Source organism: Onychostoma macrolepis, chromosome 09, assembly GCF_012432095.1.
Source record: "Onychostoma macrolepis isolate SWU-2019 chromosome 09, ASM1243209v1, whole genome shotgun sequence".
Classification (NCBI taxonomy): Eukaryota; Metazoa; Chordata; class Actinopteri; order Cypriniformes; family Cyprinidae; genus Onychostoma; species Onychostoma macrolepis.
The window spans coordinates 12,339,475-12,366,165 of record NC_081163.1 but is presented as its reverse complement, the minus strand read 5'-3'; the positions used below and the strand labels follow the sequence as shown (position 1 = coordinate 12,366,165).

Here is a 26,691-nt window from a genome sequence, read left to right as displayed (position 1 = left end):
AAAATCTGTGAGAAATATAACGAATATAAATAAAGAACTGATAAAAATGAGCTCTTAAGGAGCAATAGCCATGTGGGCGGCACTGTGTCATATGCCATAGCTGTGCACAAGGTGTTTATCACAGCTCCAGACTTATTTGTTCATTAATGACGTAATTTAGCGACTAGTCGACTTCGAATCGACTTTCTTCACATAAAAGTCGACTTTAAAAAATCAGAAGTCGTTCAACCCCTAGGTCACACTAGACTCTGAACATGCGAAATCATTTTGCATGCTGCAACGCTCGTGAGGTCAGGCTGTGCAGCGTATTTTCAAAAACTTTAAATTCAACACAAAACAAATTACAATACATCTAAAATGTAAAAACATAGAATGTACTCCACTTTTCTGCAGAGCTGCAGTTTGAAATTTATGTTATTTTAATTCAGATAGAAAGGTGAAGCAGACGCTTTGAGTTCTGGGAAACTGCTTGTTTTTTCCGCCATACGGAGTTGAGAGCAGGTCGCGGAGTATGAGTGGACTAATGTAGGGAATAGTGAATGAGGGTGTAGGGGGCGATTTCGGATACAGTCTTTTTCATCGGTCGTTGGTCACACGGTGTCACGTGATGCGAATTCGCAGGCCAGTATTATGGCGAGTGTTATATGACAGGATTACCTGCCGAAGTAGACAGTCTATGGAAGGCTAAAAGGGCCAAAAACACGAGAATTTTAACGCGTATTTCAGGCGTTAACAACACATATTTCATGCGTTAAATACGCGTAAAATACGCCTGAAAAATCAGCACGTGAAATACACGTTAAAAATCAGTTTCAATGGGTCAGTGTCATTGGCTTGGGTCAAACCATTTATGTGAGTTTAGGGGGGTGTACCATTCATAGAACATGCTATAGATCAGCTTATTCAGCCTAATTATTTTGTCTTGTCTTTTTTTCTTTTTGTGTATAGCTTATAGAAATAATATATTTAAATTGCTGTTATTTTTCTCCACTCATGCTTTTTTTTTTTGTAAATAAACACATTAGTGGACATTCTAGTTTTAACAGTGATCAAACATAAGTTATCATCAAAGCCTGAACATTTTGTGGGGAAATCAGTTACAGTGGAGGTAAGCAATCAATACAGGTTTAAGATAATGTTTGTGAAACGCTTATTGAAACCTCTTCACAAAAAACAAAACAAAACAAAAAAACAATCAGTCAACAATCCGTTAACAAAAAAAATGTTGTTTTATTTTCAAATTACAATAAAACCAATCAACAGGAAGCTACTGTAGCATAATATTAGTTACGGTTGTAGTGCATCAATAGCCGGACTTCCAACAGGCCCTGCAAGAATGTCCAACCCCTTAAAACAGTGAACCTCTTGTAAGACAACAAAAAACCCTCAGTGGATTGATCGCTCACAACATCTGCGTGAATAGCCCTTGAAGCCATACAGCAATACACAATTCCCCAGAACTTCAGTCGTATCCTCTTTTTCACTTCATCCTTCATCTCATAAGGACCAAACAGATTTACTGTCCACCAACTCAAAGGGTGCAGCTGGTCCAATCCTTTCAGGTGGAAGATCACTCATAATCTGCTTGCACTTCTTTGCTCTTGCTTTCCTGCAGATGACGCAACTTTCCACCGCTCTTTTGGCCAGTCTCCGACCCATGTTCACTGATACCATCTGGATCTTGCTTCCTGCACCCTGAGCTTTTATTTCTTAAATTCAACCATTTCCTCACACTGCGCCACACCCAGCCAATGACTCTGGTCAACCTTGATAGACTACAGAATTTTTCAACATCCACTAATCTTTCAGTGATTAATCTGCTCAGCATTTCCAGTCGAACCGATCCTTCAGGTATTGACACTTTCTTCTCCTCAGTCCTTTTCTCCATCTGAGCTCTAGTCACTGCTGCTAGAAGACTTTCCTCTGGAGTTTGTTGATTCTTTCTCTAGCATCATCAGCGATTTCAGCTGCTGATCTCTTTGGCCATTCGTTCACTGACTTTTTAAGGAATTATGGCCCATTCTGCCACATGGAGTCTTTGTCAAGATCTTTCGGGCTTGCCCCTCGTGTGATGATATCTGCGATGTTCAGATTCCCTGGAATCCACCACCAGTCACCAATCACTCCTGTCTTCTGAATCTCTCCGATCCTATTCTCAAAGAAAGTTTGATATTCATAACTATTACGCTGGCTAGCACCCAGCACCGTCTGACCATCCACAAAATGGAACCATTTCTCTACTTCGATACATCCATGCTTTTCAAAGCATTTCCTAAGACGTGTTGCAAAAACTGCACCGCAGACTTAGGCCTTCACTGGATCCCCCTTCAGTTCTAATGGTGTCAGTTTAGCTTTAGACTCAACTAACCGAACATTTACTCCTTGGCTTGTATTCCACCGAAAATATAGTACTGCACCGTAGGTTTTGTCACTCCCATCAGAGAACATGACTCCCCATGGCTTTCCTCTCCAATTTGCCGGCATGAAACTTCTGTGGAACCTGACTTCCTGGAGTTACACATACTCCTCAAACAAAGTAATAGCTTCTCCCCGGATCCCTTCTGAAAGTGCTGTGTCCCATGTATGTCTTACTAGACATCCACTACCAGCTTCCTGGAACGCTTTTCTGGCGAGGATCGCACCCTTCTGTTTAGCTGGTGTGACGAGACCAAGTGGGTCGTAAAGTCCTGCCACCTGACTTAATAAGTGCCTCCTGGTCAATGGATTTGGGGTCTTCAGCCTCACCTCCTCTTCAAGGAGATCCTGCTCCGTCCTCAGCTTTTTTTTCCTTTTGGAGAAATTGACAGATGTCATGATATACAACATATCCTCCTCTGCTAATTATCCAATTCCATGGGCTTTATCGTCCTCTTCACCTAGCTGGTTAGGAAGCACAACAATTTTCTCAGGAAATGGACTTGACACCTCTTGGCTTGTTTTTTCAATCCAGACCTCCCACTTTGACCAGACCAGACCAGACCCATGCTTTCAGGGAGAAACCCCCAGCTTCCAGGATTCCTTCAAGGCCCTTCGCTATCCCAACCAGCCTCTTCTGATCATTATGAGATGTAAGGATATCGTCCACGTAGCTGTCCTCTTCGCTCCTCTTTCAGGTGAGCAAAAGCTGCAAGACCAGCTGTCTCTTGCATTGACAGCTGTGCAATACAACCTGCCGGACAATCTCCAATATTAACTCTGGTTATGGTGTACTCCTTTATTTCTTCCTCTGATGTATCCCTCCAAAGAAACCTGTGGAGGTGCAATTCTCGTTCTTCTAGCCATACCGAATTATACATCTTTCTGATGTCTCCCAACACTCCAAAAACTCCTTTCCTAAATCTGAGGAGAACGGGTCTAATAGGATTCAACACATCAGGTCCCTTCAACAGGAGGTCGTTCATACTCAGCCCTTTAAATTTCTGGCTGCTATTCCACACAAGACGAACAGGCGTAGTGATTGAGTGTGGGTTTGGTGCTACTAAATGACTTGCATACCAAATTGGACCTGTCCACTTGTCAAGCACTTCTTTTGTAAGTTTTACTGCGGCACCTTTTTTAACCATGTCATGAACTTGAGCAGTGTAGATTTTTTTTCCATTCAGGCACTCTTCCAAGCTGCTTTTCTGTTCTTAAGTAAGTGGCTTCTACTCCGCTTCGATTATATGGACGAGAAGCAGGATCTTGGATCCATAGGTACTTTGCGTCCCAATGAGGTCGATCACTGTGAGAACCCGTTTTCACATAAGTGAGACCATTCCTTATGATCTACAACTCTTTCTCCTCAGCCAAAGTCATATCTTTTCCTCCTGGCTGACAGTTCCCGCAGCGGCAGCTTCCGCACTTTGGCTCACATGCGGCTCCGATGCTGTCTCAGCTCCACCACTTAAGAAACTCTTTGCCACTTGCAAGTGTGCTTCTTGCACCAACGCAGGCCATTTTGTTTTCTTTAGGGGCTCTGGTGATGAACATTGGGTCACAGTCACTTCCTCCAAGGACCTCCTCATACTGGACCACAACAGTTCTCATTGATCGTGCAAAGTGTGTCTTTGACTCATAAGCTGTCATACTTATTGCCTCGAACAACTCCGGGTGCACTCCACCCACCATTTTCCCAAGTGGGCTGTCTCACAAGACGAGGTCTCCAACACTCTTAATTCTTTGCAGTGCAAGCTTTCCTTCCCGATGACTGAGAAGAAGTTCTATCATTAACCGGGTCAGGCTTCTTCACGATTCCTTTTTTCTGCACATTTAGACCTGGCCTTCCTTCGATCTCCATTATGGAAACAAGCCCAAATGTCTTCACACTCAGTACAGCTATCGTATTGGAAAATTTCATTTTTAATTCTCAATAAAACCATTTTCTTACAACATCTCACGTGCATTTTCCCCAGTAGTTATTGAATTTAGGTAGCACACAAATGCAAGCAAAATTCCATGCAGAAGTAATTTAAATTTAAACTAATTTCAGTAACAAACAGCAATGAAAAGGAAATCACACACTCTCACAAACATATAGAAACACAGAAACAGACCTGTGGCTTTAAAGTTGACATCCTCATGGCAAATTGACTTTTATAAAGAAGAAGCATCTCTCTGCTCCTCCCATGGAAGAACTGAGCTAAATGTGCAGTTAGTTATGAGAGAGAGAGAGCGTTGCATACAGTGTCAAAGCTGCTTAATTCCACAGCTCTGAGTGCAATCCTCTCCTCAGGGAACACTGATCCCTCTCCCTGGTTCCTGTGTTTTCGAGTTTGTGGAAAACAGACAGAGATATAGACTAAGAATGGGTGGGGAAAAGATGGCTGTAGGTATTTGTTTATGCACATGTTGACTTCATCAGGAGCCAGTTTTTTAAATATCTTACCATACACATGAAGGCATATCCCTTTACCCACAGCCTGGGCATGGCTCTGGCAGATATAATGTGGCCTGTGGGATCTTGGAAGCTGCAACTGGGGTCCAATAACCTGTGCAAGCACAGATGGTAAATAGAGGATGACAAACATTTTACTGTCTGCAAGTGTAGGATGACCTAACGGTCAATTTTAATAGTTGGGATGGAATCAGACATCAGAAATAACCTAAGACTGGACTGATATAGAAAACATGATGTCTGGCAAGACTGGCATACTAAAGCAATAACCCAAGAGAGGCTTCTGAGAGTTATTTTACCATTGGTATAGGGTGTTTGTGCCTAAAACTCATTTAGAAAATGGCATCAACATCAATATGACACAGTGTCTACTGTCTACAATGAAGATAAAGAATTAGCTAAATCCAGAATTAGAATTTCTTGATAATTTACTCACCCCAATATCATCCAATATGTTCATGTCTTTCTTTCTTCAGTTGAAAAGAAACTAATGTTTTTGAGGAAAACATTCCAGGATTTTTATCCATATAGTGGACTTTAGTGGGGACCAACTGACTGAAGGTCCAAATCGCAGGTTCAATGCAGCTTCAAATGCAGCTCTACACAATCCCAGCTGATAAGGGTCCTATCTAGCAAAACAATTAGTTGTTTTCTAAAGTCACAAAAAAAATTATATACTTCTTAACCACAAAAGATCATCTTGCACTAGCTCTAGCTCTAGTCACGTTAGAAAGGTCATGCGTGGCGTATAGTACTGACCCAGTATTTATTAAGTGAACATGCAAAGACTGGTTAAAAAGTATTGGTCCCCACTGAAGTCCACTAAATGGAGAAAAATCCTGGAATGTTTTCCTCAAAAACCTTAATTTCTTTTCGATTCGAATCACTTACCCCCATGTCGTTCCAAACCCGTAAAAGCTTTGTTCGTCTTCAGAATACAATTTAAGATATTTTGGATGAAAACTGGGAGGCTTGTGACTATTCCATTGACTGCCAAGTAAATTACACTGTCAAGGCCCAGAAAAGTATGAAAGACATCGTCAAAATAGTCCATCTGCCTTCAGTGGTTAAATCTGAATTTTATGAAGCGACGAGAATACTTTTTGTAAACAAAGAAAACAAAAATAACAACTTTATTCAACAATTTGTCTCCTCCACGTCACCGTAGCGCCATTTTGGAGAGTACTAAGTATGTCTGTACTAAGGTTCATTTTTAAAGGTGATGTGTGTCATTTTTTTGTCCAGGAATCAGAATACACCGCGAGGATTTAACATTGACTGACCTTTCAGTTAACACCTAAATGAGTCAACAATTGGCATAAAAATTACAGCCTTTGATACAGTAATAAAATATAACAAAAGTCACTTTTATTGAATATGATTTTACAGCTTTATTTATGCATAAAGTAACCCGTAACCTCCTGGCTGTCTAAAGTGGACAGGAACAGATGAACGGTTTGGGTGTTGCGCATGATGCATCATTGAACGCCAGATTATCTGAAAATAGACGAAGCTTTGTTAAACTGGTAAAGACAGATCATGAAAAAGAGGAAAACATCTCTATAAAAGAAGAACAGTGTTGAAAGAGTTAAAGGATTATATATTATTCCTTTAGATTATCTGTGATGAATGCAACTTTTTGTAAATGGTTGTTCAGTAGCAACACTTACACCATGTCTCTACACAGTTCTCCTGCCCACCAGCTTTATTGGGTTCTTCAGCAGCCCAGCCGTTATAGCTCCACGGCGTTCCATCCAACCATAAGAAATTACGTGTCTGTCAAAACAGGAAAGTCACTTAATAGAGATATGGTGGCAAAATGAATAAACCTGCAAAAAAGTGGAACACTGCAAAACAAATGAACATACATTAAAGATTCTCCATCCTCCAAGCCATGCGCGAGTGCGGCCGCCATTCCGATCCATTAGCTTCCCTATTTCGCCACGAATGTAGTTGTTTGTCACAGAGGCCAGGTGGCCATTATGGCAGATGGACTGACAGTGGGACTAAGGAGAACCATAGATGTTATAAAGTGAAAAGAAAAGAGAAATATAGTGTAATTAATAAGTCAATAAGTCATTAGTTAACCAGTTATTATTATTATGTAAATAATATAGTCAATATATTAAAACACACTGATATGTTTTATATGACATTAATACCTCAGCTTGATAGGCATTGAGGTGTATTGTGAAGAACTGGTAACATTTGCCCTGTAGGACAACTCCTCCACAAGTCCACCGCTCTGTAGACATATCACCACACTACAATCATCATTCCATATCTTACATTACAAACACACTGCAGTATTCAGTGCATTAGGCCAAGTATGCTAGTATCAGAGTTGTTTGCTATTTGTACACAGTGGTAAAACTAATATCATCTGAGGTGGTTTACCAATCTGTGTCCTTCGACTTTCCGTCCCAGGTTCCATTTGTATTTCTGGATCTTCAGCTGTTATATAGTCAGCCTCAAGTGTAGGCTCCTCCTTTACTACATTTTCTTCTTCTTCATCTTCCACTTCTATATTAGTTTCAGACTCTAACTCTTCTACAGCTTCCTCCACAGGTACGATGTTTCTGTCCGTCTGAATGACAGTTATTTCTGGCTCAGGCTCTAGTTCTGTCTCTGGCGTCTCTTCAGTCAGGTAATCTGCCTCTAGCACAGGTTTCTCCAACATCACTTGTGTCTCTTCTGGTACACTTTGTTCCTCTGTTGTTTCTGGCTCCAGCAGCACTGAGTCAGGCTCCACCAGACGTGAATCTGCAACAGCTTCATCCTGCACCAGAGGACCTGCTTCTGCTTTTGTTTGCTCTACTGTCGGTTCTTTTTCAACCTCTGGCACCTTCACCACTGGATCAGGAAGCTTCTCATCCTGAACTGGTGGACTGGCAAAAGCTACAGAAGCTAATGATCAGAAAGTAATAACGTTAATCAATCTAGAGATTAAATGTAATTATTTACCACTTTTAAGATTTTATTTAACATTTAACTTGATAGATATTGTAAGCTTTCACCAATAATGACTACTTCAAAAAAAGAATGAGATATTTTGTTAAAGATGCATGATTAAAAATAAATAGCTCAAAGTATACCCTCCAAGTTTTAAAAATAAGGATGCACTATTGTACTATTCCACTCTTAAAAGACCAAGATTTTACATAAGTAAAAAATAAAAACACTTAATGGTGATAGTGTTAACAGAAAGCAGCACTAAAATGCACAAGAGTTTAAAAAAAGTAGGACACATTGCTAAATATTAAACTAACACAGTTAATATTAACTGTATGTTTGAACGATATCTAACTAGAGCACAGATCATACCTGTTATGGTGAGAACCAGCAAGAGGAATTTTCTCATCTTGTCAAAAATCTCCAAAGAATTACTTTCTGCAAGGAGATGATTTGATAATAAAATCAACATCAATCAGTTATGTTAATTTTTTATTTTTTATTTTTTTGTCTGTAATTCATAAAAGCCCTCTTCATTTAAGAGGGACCTGGACTACTCCGAAAGAAAATGTTATTTATATTAACATAAACTTAGTTAAGTTAAAAATATTATTTAATATCACTGAATCAAGCAAAATAGATTAGGTTACACCAACTGCATTTAAGGGTTAAATCATTATGAACTGCAGATTATCACACTTTATTTTAAACCATCTAACAAAATTACTGCTAGTGTAAGAAAGAAAGAAGTGTTATTTTTCAGAAATATGAACAGTAGATGGTTATCCTCACCAGTGTTGATCTTGTTGGTCTGTGCTGACTCTTCACCTGTGTTTCTCTCAGTGCTGTGAGATCCAGTCAGTGCTTCTTATAAAAGACAGTTTTATGGCCTTTATCTTGTCATGTTTCTGAGTAGAATAGCTATTGCCATCACATGTATCACGTTTAAGACCTCATTATATTTTATTATTGTTTACTTCTCTTGTAGTGCTTTAAAGCTCAGGGTACCAAATCACTTCAGTCTGAGATATGCAAAATTTTGGGAGTTTGGAAGTATTTTTATTATTTTTTTTTTCAAAAATTTTATTTGCTAGGTTGCTTTGTATTTATTAATTCTATAGTTTGAGAAACAATCTTTGGATTGGATTGACTTTCTGAGACCAGAAAGATTCACATACTGCCTTTGACCTGATGTTACTTTTAGCCTATATTATGTATATTGTGCCAGGGTGACCATACGTCCTCTTTTTCCTTGATGGGATTCCTACATTGCCTAAAAATGTCAGGATTTTCGTTTTGTTCTAAGGTGTGCAATTACTTTCAGGGAAACGCATGGTACAGGCTGGTCTCGACCGCGTTACATGTCCACATCACTTCGCCAAATTATTTCATTTATTCCAAGGTACTTACAACAACAAAAGAACCAAAACCCACAATGTCAGTGACCAAGCAAATAAATGCATTCTAAACAACATCATAAAATGCCAAATTACTTCCATGTTTTTGTCACAAAAAACATGGCAAGTCAGGGGCAGTCGTGCCCTAATAGTTAGAGAGTCTGACTTGTAACCTGAAGGTCGTGGGCTTGAGTCTTGGTACCAGATTATGCTACCAACACTGCATTTTTAATATTCAGGGGTGCAAACTAATTCACATAGGCCTAGCACACAGAGCTGGGTAGTAATTGATTACATGTAATCTGGATTATGTAATCAGATTCCAAAAATTAAGTACTTGTAATTAGAGTTACATCAGGCTGACACACGGAGCCTGTGTGCCCCCGCCACAGGCCTGTGATGACGACACATCCCTCCCAGATGCACTCAACCACTTTTACTCACGGTTTGAAATGCAGAATGACACACCTGCACAAAAACTGCCCACACCTCCCAATGACCAGGCGCTCTGTCTGTCTCCAGCCGACGTAAGGAAGTCCCTATCTAGGATCAACCCACGCAAGGCTGCGGGTCCCGACAACATACCTGGCCGTGTACTGAAAGACTGTGCTGCACAGCTGACAGATGTCCTAACAGATATCTTCAACACCTCGCTGAGCCAGGCAGTCGTCCCCACATGTCTCAAATCCACAACAATCATACACCGGTACCAAAGAAATCACCTGTGTCCTGTCTAAATGACTACCGTCCCATAGCACTGACTCCAATCATAATGAAGTGCTTTGAGAGGTTAGTCATGCACAACATCAAAACCAGCCTCCCCAACACACTCGATCCGCTCCAGTTTGCATACCGTCCGAACCGCTCTACGGACGATGCAATTTCCTCCACTCTCCACCTGGCTCTTACCCACCTAGAAAATAAAGACTCCTACGTTAGAATGCTGTTCATTGACTTCAGCTCAGCATTCAACACAATAATCCCACAACAGCTCATAAATAAACTCAACCTGCTGGGCCTTAACAATTCCTCTGCAATTGGATCCTGGACTTTCTAACCGAAGACCTCAGTCAGTCCGTGTCGGCCACAACACCTCGAGCACTACCACACTGAACACAGGTGCCCCACAAGGCTGTGTGCTCAGCCCGCTGCTCTTCACGCTGCTGACCCACGACTGCACTGCCAAGTCCAGCTCCAACCACATCATCAAGTTCGCTGATGACACAACAGTGGTAGGTCTCATCAGCAACAACGATGAAACACACTACAGAGAGGAAGTGGCACAGCTGGCTGAATGGTGTGGCACTAACAACCTGTCCCTCAATGTGAGTAAGACAAAGGAGGTTGTGATGGACTTCAGGAGAAACTCCGTTGATCACCCCCACTGACCATCGACAGCTCGCCTGTGGAGAGAGTCAGCAGCACTAAATTCCTGGGGTGCACATCACAGAGGATCTCACCTGGTCCACCAACACCATGTCACTCTCCAAGAAGGCACAACAGCGCCTACACTTCCTCCGCCGGCTGAAAAGAGCAAGTCTCCTCCACCCATCCTCACCACTTTCTACAGGGGCACCATTGAGAGTGTGCTGACCAGCTGCATCACTGTCTGGTACGGGAACTGTACTGCAGCAGACCGCAAGACCCCCAGCGGACAGTGAACACCGCTGCAAGGATCATCGGTGCCCCTCTCCCTCCATCCTGGATATTTTCCTCACACGATGCTCCAGCAAAGCCAACAGTATCGTGAAAGACTCCACACACCCCTCCCACAGTCTCTTCCAGCTCCTACCATCAGGAAGACGGTACCAGAGCATCAGAGCCCGCTCTGCCAGACTGCTCAACAGCTTTTTCCCCAGGCTGTGAGAGCCCTGAACTCAAATCACCCCGCCTCTCTGAACCCCCATACAAACCCCTACCTCCTGTAACATGTAACGTGCAATTGAAGTGTGCTACACACAGGTGAGTGGGCCTGTACAAACCACCTGTAGTAGCACACTCTCCTCCTCTATGCGCACTAGTCACTTTTCACACACACTGCTGTGTGTACACAAATCCCACAAAAAGAACTCAGTAATATATGTATGTTTACATGCTCATGCACTACAAATCCTCCTGCACTGTTCCCCAGCCAGCTGCTTGAACTCAATGTTTCTCCTTGCACATGTACAGTATTTATCTGAAGCATTCGTATAGTTTGTATTTTTTAGTTTGTATAGGTACTTTTATAGATAGTATATTTATAGTCAAAATCTATCAGTAGGATAGTTGTGTATAGGCAGAGGTGGGTAGTAACGAGTTACATTTACTTCGTTACATTTACTCGAGTACATTTTTGTGTAACTAATACTTTTAGAGTATATTTAAAATGGGTACTTTTACTCTTACTCAAGTACATTTTTAGTGGAAAAAACGGTACTTTTACTTCGTTACTGTGGGCGACGCTCCTCTCGTTACTTTATCTTAATGCATTAAAAATCCTTAAATTTATTCCAAGCGCGCCGTCTACTTTTTTTTTTCTGGGCAATGAGCGATGCCCGTTCGCGAATGATTCATTCTTTTGAGTCAATTCTGTTCGAAGGCTTGATCAAATCAGTTGGCAGACCAGTGAATCGGTTCGCGAATCAGTTTGAATGATTCGTTCAGTTCCCTGCCGCACGCGCTGAGTCGTCTGAAGTGGTTCTCACTCAGAGTTGTAACATCAGGAGCGTTGAAGACGTGGCTTTGGATCTACAGTCAGCTGAAAGCAAATCTGCAAAGGCTATTGCTAGCTATGAAGATCTGATCTTTATTAGATGAGCACCGCGTGTGCTGTCGGTTCCACAGGTATAGATCCGATTACAATACACGATACCATGACATTACCAGTTTGTTGTACATGTACCTTACACATTAAATGCATTGTATAATTTATTCATTAAATAAGCTGTCACAGAGTATGAAATAAACACCCGCCAAACCCGCGTTAGTTCCAGGAGGAATGCCTTGCCATGACACAATTAATATTGATATTTTCACAATATTTAGGCTTGCAGAAATAAAGGCTACATTTGTTTACATTTTGCAGAACAGACGGAAGAAGATCCGTCAATGTGCATTTGTTTCGTTATGTTCAGATGTTCTGTAGAGTTTTCACTCTTCTCTGTGTCAGAGGTTATATACATTTCTAATACATAATTAAACTTTAAAATATAATTTAATTTAACTCCGTGATGCAAATCAGAATTTGTATCAGCTGTTACTCCAGTTTTCAGAGTAATATTATCCTTCAGAAATCATTCTAATATACTGATTTATTACCAGTGTTGTTGAGGAAAGAAAAAAAAAAAAAACAGCATATGCTGGTATGGTATTTTTTGAAGCTGGAATGCTGGTTTGTGCTGGTCATGTGCTGGTCTTGAGCTGGTGCTCAAACCAGCATCCCATGCTTCAAAACATACCATATCAGCATATGCTGGTTTTTTCAACAGGGAACAGTTTTGGTGCTTAATATTTTTTGGAACCTGTGACAGTTTGTTCAGGATTCTTTTATGAATAGAAAGCTATTAAAAAAACAAAACAGCATTGATAATAAATCAGGCTGATAAAAATTTTGATTTGCATCACTGAAATAAATTACATTAAATAAAAAATTTTTTTAAAAGTATTTTGAACAGCAGTGTGTGTGTATATAAAACAATGTATCTAAATATCTAAATAAAAATAGACTATATTCAGTATATCCAAAGTAACTAGTAACTAACTACTTGAGTAGTTTTTTTATCCGATACTTTTTTACTCTTACTCAAGTAACTATTCAGACTATTACTTTTACTTTTACTTGAGTAAATATTTCTTCAAGTACTTTTACTTTTACTTGAGTACAGTTTTCGGGTACTCTACCCACCTCTGTGTATAGGTTTATATTGTCTTACGCCATTGTTGTATGCCTGTATTTATGTAGCACCGTGGTCCTGTGAGGCACGACATTTCGTTCCACTGTATGCCCCCGCATGTAGCGGAATGACAATTCATAAAATAAAGCTCAACTTGACTTGACTTGACTACAGTTACTTTTTTATTGATTACATATTATTCACACAATAGCAATAAATTATTTATATAATTTGATTCTCTCTAATTCCTCTTTTTTATCTTTTAAATTTTCCTTTCTAAAATAGTCTACCGCTTATATACACTTTTATATACACCAATTTTGTGGACATTCACATAGACTAGTCATTAGGTGGCAACAGAGGATTTGACCAAAGGATTTACAAAAATCATTTCAGGTTTAAGAAGTGTTTCAACATTGCATCAACTACTGATGAACACATTCATTTTTATTTGAAATATCACTCAGTAGGTTATTTAACCATGTATTATTATGTATTATTGAAAGGCTTTTGTCTTTCAAACTCATTAAAATGCACAAATTCTCGTTTTTTCTTATTTGCAGACATTCTCAAACTTTTTGTCATCTGAACCTATCTTTGTCAACTTTCACCTAATATATTTACTTTAAAGGGATGATCAATCAGCAATTCTGTAAAAGACAATATCTCCCTTTGCATTGAACTTTGTGCTCAAACAGCAACATTGCACACTAACTAAAGTTAAAAAAGTGAAATCAATCAATGACTCCTTTAAGTATCCCTGAGATTTTAAAATAAATATTCAATAATTAAGTATCACATTTGCATGTTCACAGTTCTCTGACATTGGTCAATGGTCATATGGCGTGCAGGTAAACATAAAAAATGTCTTCTTTTTTAGTGAATCAAAAGTGAATTCTTTTGATTGTTATTTTAAAATGATTTATTTTAATTTTACATTTTTATGAATTAATTACATTTTTGCCTTTCATTAAACTCACAAACCCCCTGCAGTTCCTTTACGAACCCCAGTTTGGGAAACCTTGATGTAATATAATGTTTAATGCACTTCAGGTTGTTAATTACAATGAAAGGAATATATTTTCTCAGTCTTTTGTATTTTTACATCATTATGGTACAAGATTATCTTGTTTAAATCAATGTGATAAACGAGTTATGTCAAAAGTAATCTAAATGTAATCTGATTATATTACCTAAAATGTGTAATGTAATGGATTATGTTACTGACTACAATTTTTGTGATGTAATTTGGAATCAGTAACAGATTACAATTTGTAAGTAATCTACCCAGCTCTGCTAGCACATTTCACACAATGGCAAGTCAAAGTGCTTTATAGGGAGAAAATGTTACACTGCTAAAAATGCTTTTCTTATCTTTTTTGTCTCGTTTCCAGTCCAAATATCGAATAATTCTTAAATCAAATAATTTTTTTTCCCCCCCAGAAAAAAATAAGTCAAAATAATCTTGTTTTTGGTTTGAAATAAGATTATTTTGTTTACCTCATTGGCAGATTATTTTGCTTGTTTTAAGGAAAAACTCACTTAATTTTGACTTATTTTTTTCTGAAAACAAGACAATAATTTTTACTTGTCTAGAAAATGCTTGTTGATTTAAGAATTTTTAGATATTTGGACTAGAAACAAGACAAACTTTAAGTAGTAAATCATTTTTTGCAGTGCACCATTCAAGGATAAACACATAAAAGACGTTTGAGCGACAACTACGCTCTATAATCAACAAGGATTGTTGTTAAGATGTTACATGAACTTAGTCAGGGCAAATAAACCACTGTAAATCTTCATTTCAGCACTCAGATTTTTGAAGCAGCTGACGGGCTAAATGCGAGGTGTTTCTCTGTCTTGAAACAGGCTGTTACACGCTGACACTTAGCTATGGCTTAGCGCTGCCTCCACATGAGCTGAGTGACACTAATATTACTGTACATTAAACGCTATGCTTTACTTGTAGGTCGAACAGTTCTCAAATCGACTTCACGTCAGAGTAATAGCTTACTGATATGTGAAACAAATGTTAAGGTCGGGACTGAGGAGCATTTTGCAAAGGGTAGCGATAACGTAACTTAATCTTCATAGCTATTGCAACAGCCCAGTAAGCCGCGGTCACACTAGACTTTGAACATGTAAAATCGTTTCTTTTTATTTATTTATTTTTTATTATGAACATTGTCAAACAATAAAAAGCAGTTACAGTACAAACATATAAAATAATAATAATAATAAAAAGAAAATGAATAATAATAAATAAAATAAAAGTTATAACAAAAATGAGCCCAGGCAAGAAGGACCTGCTTATGGAAATTAGATAACTTAGCTGGTAATTTTTCTACATTATAATTACAAAGTAATAAAAAATTAAATCCACCAAATTTGGAGAAAATGTGGAATAAATTTCCAGATAGAGGTTGGATTTTTAATAAAGTGTTTGGCCCAATTGATTTTAAGCGTATTATTAAACGTACAAAAATCTAACATATTAAAACCACCATTTTCATATGTATTTAAAACCACAGATTTTTTTATATAATGTATGCCATTTTTCCATATGAAATTAAATAACATTTTGTCAATATTCTTGAGAGAGGTCTTATCAACATGGAGAGACTGAGCAGCGTACGATAGTCTGGAAAGACCCTCCCCTTTTGCAAGTAAGAGAGAAGTCTCTCTGCAGCCATAGATAAAAAAATGTCTGTGTTTTCTCAATTATTGGGGAGAAGTTAAATACACATCTGTCATTTTGATTTTTACATAAAGATATACCTAAATAAAATATCTTTTCTTTAATTGGAATATTATTAATTGTAGATAGGTCATATTCTTTAATTGAAAGTAGCTCACATTTAGACAAATTTTAAAAAAAGACCATAGCTTTAGAAAATTGATCAACCATGCTAATTGCAATAGGGACCCAAGAGGCAACAGAGTATCAGCAGTATCATCTGCTAATTGACTGATCTTTATTTCCCTTTCTGCAATGAGAATGCCTTTCGAGATACTTTTATTAATAAAATGTGAGAAAATCTGGGCAACAAGAAGGAAGAGATAGGGTGAGATCAGGCATCCTTGCCTAATACCCCTCAGAGAGTTGAATCTGGATGACATACCAAAACTAAATTTTAGTGAGCAGTTACTGTTAGCATAAAGTGTCCTGATGGCATTATACAAGAAATCACCAAAACCAAATTTTTGAAGACATCGAAAAATAAAAGAATGTTCCACTGTGTCTAATGCCTTGTAGAAATCTAAAAAAAAAAGATGAAACTCTCTTCAGAAATCAAATCTGAATAGTCAAGAATATTTAAAATTAATCTGATATTATTAGAAATATGCCTATTTTTAATGACGCCAGACTGCGATTCATCGATTATATAGCCCATTATTTTTTTAAATATCTGGGCAAAAAGTTGAGCAAGAATTTTGTAATCAGTGTTAAGTAAACAATTTTCAATAAGGAGTGGATCCTTTTTAGCTTTTGGGATCAGAGTGATTAAACCTTGGAGGCTAAGAGGAAGAGATGATTTCAGAATACTCTGCATAGACTTCTGTAAGGAAAGGAGCTAAGGGTTCAGAGAATGTCTTATAAAATTCTGTTGTAATGCCATCATTCCCTGGAAACTTGTTAATTTTAAGATGATTAATGGAATCAATGACTTCCTCAAGAGAGATAGGTTCATCACATCGATTTCTGTCATCTGCCTCTACAGAAATCAAATCAACAATCAAGTCTAAGAAAGAGAATGTATCATCTTCATCAACCCTAGAGGTATATAGCAATTTATACAAATTATAACAATAATTTGAGATTGTCTTGGGGTCATCTGTAATGATACCATCAACACTGAGTTTAGACATGCTATTATAATTGGCATTAGACTTCTCTAATCTGAAGAAGTATGCAGAATTTTGTTCGCCTTGCTCCATCCACCTCCTCCCAGATCGCACAAAAGCACCTTCAGCTTTACATTTGTATATATTATCAAGCTGGTTTTGTAAATTGCAAAGTAAAACAGTTTCATCATTTGAAAGATCTTCAGGGGGCCCCTGAGTGAGAGCAGCAATTTCACTAATAACCATCTCTTCCTCAGCTTTCCTAAGTTTAGCAAGTGCACTCCCATAGCTTCTCATAAATTTACCAATATCAAATTTGAATAACTCCCAATTATTACTAAAAGAATGTTCCCTTAAAGCTTTTTTTCCAATAATGGTTAATAAAATAATTAATTTTAAGCTTAACGGTATTATAAGATAACAGAGAGCTATGTAATTTCCAGTATGAAGTTTTAATATGAGTTAAGGTGTTTACAGAAAGCTTAATTTTTATATAGACTGCCTTATGGTCAGTTAGGGGTGTTGAATATCAACTGAAGTGCATTGAATATCAATAGATTTAGAGATCAGCCAAAAATCTATGCGAGAGGGGTGAGAAGCAGCTTTGTTACTCCAGGTAAAAGCTTTAGTATAAGGGTATTTGGTCCTCCAGATATCGATCACATCAAGTCTCTCCATGAATTGTTTCAACTTTGAATGGCCTGGTGGCCATTTATCAAGAGCACTGTCAATAGCAATATTGAAATCCCCACCTATAATAATTAGAGAATTTGGGAACTTATTCAGCCAGTATAGTAGTCTACTTTCTACATAATAACAAAAAAGTTGTATTCTCAGACTTTGAGTTAAAACCATAAATATTGGCTATAATGATATGAGTTGAGTTCACATCAATGACATTACACAAAAAATGCCCATATTGATCACAGTCCGAATGTAAAATATTCCCTTTAAATGCATTCCTTAGAGTAGTAACTCCTGCAGAGCGTTCAGTTCCATGGGAAAAACCAAAGGTCGTTACCCCATTGTGATCTCCAGAATTTTACATCACTAACAGAAGAATGGGATTCTTGGAAAAAACAAAAATCAGGCTTCAGCTGTTTTGCAAATAAGAATAAAGCTTTCCTTTTTTACATTAAGTCGTATACCCCTGACATTTAGAGAAAACAAAGACAACAATTTCAAAAATTTGAAACAAATACCTTAAGACAAAGCTTATGGCAGAAAAGAGAACTCCCAAACTCTGCACTTAAAACATAAGTCAATATTAAGTAAACCAACTTGTCAAAAAAACATCTTAATTTCCAGGCAAAAGGAGCTGAACTATATTCAAAACGATATTAAGGCACAAGACCCAAAGTACATCGATAAATCAGCAACAAGACATCCTTGATCAGCCAAATATAAGTCGACAAACTTCAAAGACAGCCATTAAGGTGGAAGAACAATTTCTTTGCCTTCAACAAAAGCTCGAGCTCCGACATAGTAAGCCTTCATTCCAGCATATCTTGCACTTTTAACTGCAGGCCAAAGTTTTTTTCTCCGCTCTCTGTCTTCCTCACAGAAATCTTCAGCGATTCGCAACTTATTATCACGGAGGTACGAGTTGTTTCTAGCAGCCTTCCAAATTGCGTCACGGTGCACTCTGTTGGTGAATTGAAGAATTACAGGTCTCGGCTTGTCAGTGTTCACCTTTGATCATACGAACAGTAAGCGATGAGCAGGAGGCTCGAGGGACATTCTACCAAAAACGTACATTATCTGTCCTTGACTTCTTACAGTGAATAAAATGTATTTCATCCAAAAAATTTCTAAAACTGACTGATGGTTGATTTCTGTGAGTTGTTCTGTAAAGGAATGTCATTCATTAGGTTCTCAGATATATTTTTCTTTATTAAAAACACTTTTGAAAATTACAAATCCCTTCTTTGTCCTTGTCCTCAGCCAAAGTAGACCTACAGCTTTCATAGTTTTGTTATGCTAACAACTGTTATTTAGAAAAAAATCTCCATCAATAACAAGTTTAAGTTATTATTCACATCAATTGATTAAAAACATGAAATTAAACATAAATTCTAGAAATAAATGCTATTTTACAACTGTCCCCATGTTTTTGGTCAGTCCTGTCACGTTTACATAAAACTCAACATAAAATGTGTGCAATAAGCCTTTAAGGGGTATGATTCAGATTACCGCTATTACCATGTAATTTCCTAAGTAATAATGTAGATATTACTATAGTATTACCCTGTTGTTACTGAGCCGTAATATGTTGTGGCACCACAGTTACTTTACATTGTGCTATTCAGTTAAATGTCAATCGATTACATTTGCTGTATCATAGTAAAATGTACTTTATATATTATGAAGTTATATTTCCATAGAACTACACAGTAATTAAACAGAACCTTTAATGACTGTTAAATGGTTGTGTGACAGCAACTTTACCAGTCTAATATTACATTAACATTAAGATTATAATAATAATTTAAAATAGGAATGCTTATCAAAACTTAAGAACACAAAACATAAGAATAAATCCATAAATATCTTGTTTTTGTCTTGTTCATCATATTTATATTCATAAAAGCAACAGAACTGAAATTATATCATGTTTATCAGCAGCACAGCATATGAGTGAAAATAACACGATATCTGCCTTTGATCTCGTAGGTATCTGCTCCACTTCGAGAGGGCAGAACTGTCTGTATTGACTGGGCTTATTTCACTCCTCCCCTCACTGCAGCCGCCTACTCTCACCTACACTTCAGGCAAGGCGAGGCGCATCTCAGACAAGCCTAGTGTCACCGATTAAACCCACTGCCTGTCACTCAATAAAAGAACCACATTGCTGCTTTTTTTTGGGTGTTGATTTTGTTTGGTTTAATAATTAACATCACTTTGCAAGTATGATTCTCACTTGGCTTGTGAATTAACGAACTTGAACAGTGACATAAGGCGTAATACAAATGTTGCTTAACGTACCAAGATTGTGATAAGACAAAATTGTAAAGCATATTATGTGCAAATACACATAAGACCAAAATGTGAACGCAATGCATTTTCCTCTCATGGACCGAGACAGTATTAAAGACCACACCTTGCTAATAAAGCATACTATGTGCACAAAAACTGACAAATCCAAAATATAAACTTTACATAATGTCTTAATGCATAAGCATTTATTACAATTTTCCAAAGGGAGGAGAACACTTAACGTTTAAACAAGTTGCGTTAACATTCTGGGCTCGACTGTTTTTATCATCATTAAACCAGCATTTTAAAATGCTACAAAACTGTTCACAAGCATCCAGTGATTTAATTTTAGTTATCATTTGTTGAAATAAATATAAACATACAGTGTACTTGTGTCTGTCTGTTGAATGTGATCCACAATCTCCGATTCTTTTCCGTGGCCACGCAAAAATGAATATACAGTGAAAACAATACTTCATCATTTAAATGTTTCCAACAAAGAAATGGACCGACTTCTGTCAGCTTGTTGAACAAATACTTTATTTGGATAATCTACCATATGATGGCTGAAGCAGTAGTGCGCATCCAGCGGGCGACACCGTTTTCACGGTAATCAGATCAACATTTAAAACCAAATTCTACAAAAATTAAGAGGAAAAAAAATGTAATTATCCTGCAAAGCGATAAACTAGCTGCTTTTCCCTGCAAACGATCCAATGAAGAATGTGAATATTTAACTTAAAGGCAAAAACAAAACAAAAGGTATCCGTATTAATTTCAGCATTTGCAGCAGAGGGGCAGAGGGTGAACCTCTCAAAATGGCGGCGCCACCCCAGCTTGCAACGCAGCGTGATGTAGCTTCACATTCTCTATAGGTATGTTCAACTTGAAGTGGCGCCGCACAAAATGATCAGTGTATGACATCAAAGTACCGCGAGAGTGATAAGAGAGCATCCTTATGCTTTCGAATTGCTCTCGCGGTACTTTGATTTCACGAGTTCACACTTACATATATTTAGCACGAGTAATGTAATGCGTATTTGCCGAGTATGGTAATACGTTGTTGGTGTGCTGTCCTGGGGAAGGGCTCTGAGCTTGGGAATTGCCCGAACCCAGAGTACCCACCAAAAGCAATTGAGTGTTGGACAGCCCCAGACTGAGATCCCCCCCAAAATACGCACAAAAGATCTGGCGGGAGCTGGTATCGAGGAGTAGCCTGGATGACGGGCCGGGGGAGCCTACGTGCTCTGAGGGAGCGGTTTGGCATGCATGGGTAGGCCCCACCGGCCACTGGTGTGAACTGTGTGGTTTAGGGCGACTGGTCAGGGAGAGCTCGAACCGAAGCTCAACGTTGTGCTCATCACGTTGGGACGGGTGAGCCCTGCCCGCCGATGGAGAAGCAGCGTGGTTAAGGCCTTGACCAGGAGGACCCGAGTTGCCTGCAGTGGGATAGTTCACGGAGTTGGTGTACGGGCCCTACTGGCCGTCAGCCCCTGCTGCTCAGAGGACAGAGGGCGGTATCTGGCCAAGAGGTCCCATGACTAGAGCAAAATACTCCGTTGTCGGACGAGTGGGTCCTATCGGCTTGGCAGATAAAAAGAGTTTCGGACGTCCGACAAGGAGGCTCTCGCGACATCCGGCGGGAGATCAAGACTCACGGCATCGAATGGATGAGCCTCACTTGCGGGCGGCAAGTATAGGAGCCCACTGGGAGACCAGCGTCGACGTCTGACACAAGATCAAGACTACGATGTCAGACGGATAGCCTTGCCAGCAAGTAGGGAGAAGAGAAAATCCGGAACTGGGAGGGTGCCCGACGGGAGCACAATGCCCACTGTGTCAGACGTGTAAGCATCGCCAGCATGAGACTTGAAAAGGTAAGGTTGTCTGGCCAGGAGGCTCTCGCCGGCGTCTGACAGGAGATGTCTTGACCGACCGAGTATGTAGCATTCGACGGGGGTTGATTTTGTGGCGCGAGCCACAAAAGGTAAGGTTGTGTGGCCGGGAGTCCTCTCGCCGGCGGGAGATCGGGGCTCACTGTGTCAGACAGGTAAAGACAGAAAGGTAAAGTTAGAGAGATACAAACCGCGCGGTGGCCGGGGCCCCCCGAAGACAGGCCCGAGAACCACTGATATAGACGATTGTCAGGGCATTGGAGCCCTCTTTAGGCTTTGATGTAATGCGTATTTACATGATATTGTATAATACAATATCAGCAATTAAGTGGCCGGGAGGCACTCGCCGTCATCTGACTGGAAATGGAAGCTCGCAGCCTGGATGGGTAAGACTCTCCGGCCGCAGAGTGGAAAAGGTAAGTTGTCTGGCTGGGAGGCTCTGGCCAGTGTTCAAGATGTGAAGATTCACAGTGTCAGATGGGTGAGCCTCGCCAAGCGTGGGACTTGAAAAGGTAAGTTAAAAAATGGCTGGAAGGCTCACACCAATTTTATTTTTTATTTTTTTAAATGAATAGAGGTTCGAGGGGGGATTTGACCTGAGAATTCTAAGGCGGAGATGCTCGAGAACGGCCTGGTAAGGTTGGATGGAGAAATGTAAATGAAATTACCTTTCTTAACTTGGTCTGTCTTGTTTGATCAAAATGAAATGGTTTCGCTATCGAGAACTGATAGGTCTGAGATGGTGGGGTTGATGTCCGGATCGAATTTAGAGGAGATGGTGAGCCCTGAGCATCTCAGAAACTCAGAAAGGCTAGAGTGAATTTGGTGTCCGACGGGAGATCAATACTCATGGCATCGGACGGGCCAACCTCGCCGAACGTATGATGGAAAGGTAAGGGATGGGAAGACTGTAGGACAGAAAGGTAAGATTGCTAGGCTGGAAGGCTTTGCGGCGTCTCACCAGTAGTTGAAAGGAAACATATTCACTCAACTGGGAAGGCTCGCGTAGCATCTGACAGGGGTTCCGCACTTGTGGCATCGGACCTGAAAGTTTCACCTATAGTCAGACGGAAACGAAAGGTTTGCTCGACCGGCCAGCTCTCACGCATCCAACGCGAGTTCACTACCCTCGGCGTCAGAAGGATGAGCCTCGCCAGTAGTCGACAGAGAAACGTATTGCTCCACCGGAAGCGCTCTTGCAGCATCTGACAGGGAGTTCAATACTCAGAATAATATCATTCTAATAGGGTAGATGCTATGAGGATTGCTTGCGTGATTGTAAGACAAATCCAATAGCGGTACCTGATAATACATCTGAAAATCTTGGTACTGCTTGCGTCCAAAGGTTAAGTGTACAACGAAATGGGATTCCCTGTGCTAGTGTACCCCGAATAAGTGCCACGAATCTGGATGGATAGGCATGGCTTGGAAGCTGAGGTGATGTCGACTTTTGCCAGCCAGGTGCTAAGACCCATGATTTGTCATATGGATTGCATGATCATTGTCCTACTATTGAGAGAGAATTCATAGAGGGGAATCGAGGCATTTTATGCTTGAAACGGGTAGTTATGTGGAGCTGACAAATCGGTTAGAAGGTGTTTCTTACCTCAGAATTTCCTAGCAGCCACTCCAATGGGTTAATGCTGAGACAGCGGTCGACAAAAGATCTGATCATGAACCCTCATTTAATTTGCGCTGCCTATAGGGGAAAGCTGAACAGATTATTTCAGTGAAACGGCTGAATGTAATGAATTTGGAAAAATGGCAACTTTTGACATCCATATTCAATAATTTACTATAGTTATGATAGTAATAATTACGATAGTTTCTGACGTAAATAAATGGCCAAATGTTAAAGATTAAGTGGACATTTAAATTGGATGTTTAGCCGAACAAGGATTAGATTGCATAGTGGCATATAAACCAGTGGTTCCTAAACCCGTCCCAGGGACCCCCAGCCACAGCACGTCCCACATGCCTCCCATTCAGCACACCCAATCCAACTCATCAGCTCATTAGTAGAGTCTGCAAGACCTGAAATGGGTGTGGCCCATTAGAGAGACATACAAACCGCGCGGTGGCCGGGGCCCCCCGAAGACAGGCCCGAGAACCACTGATATAGACGATTGTCAGGGCATTGGAGCCCTCTTTAGGCTTTGATGTAATGCGTATTTACATGATATTGTATAATACATTATATTAAGTTTCAGCAGAACCATGTGTTACTTATTTTTGATACTTTATTCAAAATAATTATTATGGCCTATGTGGCCTGCAATGCATCCGTTACCCAATTATTCGCTGGTGATGCCTGGGGTGTCTGCACCTGCCAGGATCCTCGCTCGGATGTTGTAAGCCACTAGCGGTGGCACAGAGGCAACAGAATTTGGTGGGACGAGCAGTGATGTTGCTGTAAAAGAGGATATTGTGACTTTAAATGAAGTAGAGATGGAGATGAAGTAGAGTAGATGTGGATGGAGTGTGTCGCAACAATGAACCGGCTCACAGACATAAACTAAACTGAAACAAATCTATAGAAAGCTTGAAATGTCTACTACAAACTAATTCAAATAAAAAAACAAATCTTCTCTAATTATGTAGTACGTATGAAAATGTGCACATCCATTAGCCTACTGTGGAGATGGAGAGTCAGCGCCGGCGTTTGCAGCTGACACTAACTGAGAAAGCACTAGTTTAGTAATAAATAATTAAAATGTCTTCTTTTTCCCGATGCATTCATAATCATTACTTTTGCCGGTACTTTGCAGCAATCTTTATGCACACGCTTGAGCGCGGAATGTAGGCTATAATACGCCTAAATACTTATTAAAAGATGGTTTAGTATTATAGTAATCTGTTTAATATAAACGCTCGACTAGCTTACTAGAAAAATCCATAGTCGGGGGCTGGCCTAGCCTACTTGGCACAAGGAACCGATCCATTTTTTAAATAAAATGCTGTGACATTACGAAATGTGACTGCAAATCACGTCACATAGTATTCCATTGCAGGAGTTATGCATGTGTAAGTAGACAAATGTTTTTGTATTATTTAATCTTTCTTAAACTATGGTCTTTTTAGGGGTGCTGGAGCACCTGCTAGCCCCTCCCTAGCGCCGTCCATTACAATCAATTGCATAACAGTTCCAAAGGTCAGTTTCTCATTTTGAACGCGGCTGCCGCAACATCAGAGTCTATATCCGGACTATATATGTTTATCCCAATACTTTCATTATTATTTCATGTTTGCAACACAGAAATGTAGCCTACTGTGTAGACTGTTTGTAAAGCTGTTTCAAACATAAAGTTTATGATGAGAGCTACTCTCTCTGGATCAGCGGCTGCGCGAAAGCAGGTTTAAATATTCCAATGTGATTGTGATTTCACTGGTTTAATAGACATGGTCTCATCGACATAGCAATAAGATTGAGTGTGTTTGAATCGAGATCGCAATCTTTTAATGAGTAATCCATATGAGCCTGTAACCTATGTATTTTTGTATGTCATAATTTGTACCAGACCTAAAAGACCAGGCCCGGCCCCCCCGCTTCCGCGATCCATGGTGCAACCCTAGTACAGAAGTACAAACATAGTGCAGATAACATATAATTAAGGTAATAAAAACACTAATAATGAAGTTAATAGACAATAAATTATAAATAACAACATATAACAAAATAAAAAGCGTCCATAGGCAGAACTGATGAGTTATTTACAAATGTACAGTACTGGTGTGTTATGTGTTGTTGGGTAGAGGGGCACCGATAATCCTCTCAGCAGTCCTGACTGTCTGTTGTAGTCTTCTGACATCTGTTTTGGTAGCTGAGCCAAACCAAACAGTTATAGATGAACACAGGACAGACTCAATGATGGCAGAGTAGAACAGTTTCAGCAGCTCCTGTGGCAGGTTGAACTTCCTTAGCTGGCGGAGGAAATATAGCCTCTGCTGAGCCTTTTTCACAATAGAGTCAATGTGATTGTCCCACTTCAGGTCCTGGGAGATGGTGGTGCCCAGGAACCTGAATGACTCTACTGCAGCCACAGTGCTGTCCATGATGGTGAGTTGGGGGAGTGCAGGGGGGTTCCTCCTGATGTCTACTATCATCTCCATTGTTTTGAGCGTGCTGAGCTCCAAGTTGTGACTGCACCAGACAGCCAGCTGCTCAACCTCCTGTCTGTAAGCAGACTCGTCTCTGTCCTTGATGAGGCCGATGATTGCAGTGTCGTCCAGCAAACTTCAGGAGCTTGACAGAGGGGTCTTTAGATGTGCAGTCATTTGTGTAGAGGGAGAAGAGCAGTGGGGAGAGAACACATCCCTGAGGGGCGCCAGTGCTGATAGTGAGAGTCCTGGATGTGAGTTTGCCCAGTCTCACTAGCTGCTGCCTGTCTGTCAGGAAGCTGGTGATCCACTGACAGATGGAGGTGGGCACAGAGAGCTGTGTGAGTTTGTCTGAGAGAAGGTCAGGCATGATGGTATCGAAGGCCAAGTTGAAGTCCACAAATAAGATCCTTGCGTAAGTCCCAGGTTTGTCAAGGTGTTGCAGGATGTAATGCAGTCCCATATTGACAACGTCATCCACAGACCTGTTTGCTCTGTAGGCAAACTGAAGAGGATCCAGCGAGGGTCCAGTGAAGCGACAGGTAGGTGAATGTGCGGAGTGCAGATCAGAGCGGGTGCTGGGTGTCAGTCTGGCCTTTTCAAATCGGCAGTAAAACACATTCAGATCTTCAGCCAGTTGTTGATTCTCCATAGACTGTGGGGATGGTGTCTTGTACTTGGTGATGATCCTCAGACCAGTCCATACTGATGCCAGATCGTTGACTGAAAGCTCTCTTCTCAGCTTTTCAGAGTAGTTTTTTTTAGCCACTCTGATATCC

The 26,691-nt window shown here is 39.9% G+C and overlaps 1 protein-coding gene across 1 annotated transcript; it reads right to left on the bottom strand.

The window, feature by feature from the left end:
- Nucleotides 1-6,219: 6,219 nt before the first annotated feature.
- Nucleotides 6,220-8,698, bottom strand: LOC131547162 (bone marrow proteoglycan-like). Its single transcript, XM_058787516.1, has 7 exons — nucleotides 8,618-8,698; nucleotides 8,198-8,263; nucleotides 7,271-7,780; nucleotides 7,036-7,118; nucleotides 6,742-6,879; nucleotides 6,544-6,649; nucleotides 6,220-6,370 (listed from the first exon to the last, which is right to left on the bottom strand). Exons 2-7 carry the CDS (start codon nucleotides 8,232-8,234, stop codon nucleotides 6,303-6,305), a joined length of 942 nt encoding a protein of 313 aa, XP_058643499.1. The 5' UTR covers nucleotides 8,235-8,263; nucleotides 8,618-8,698; the 3' UTR covers nucleotides 6,220-6,302.
- Nucleotides 8,699-26,691: the final 17,993 nt, after the last annotated feature.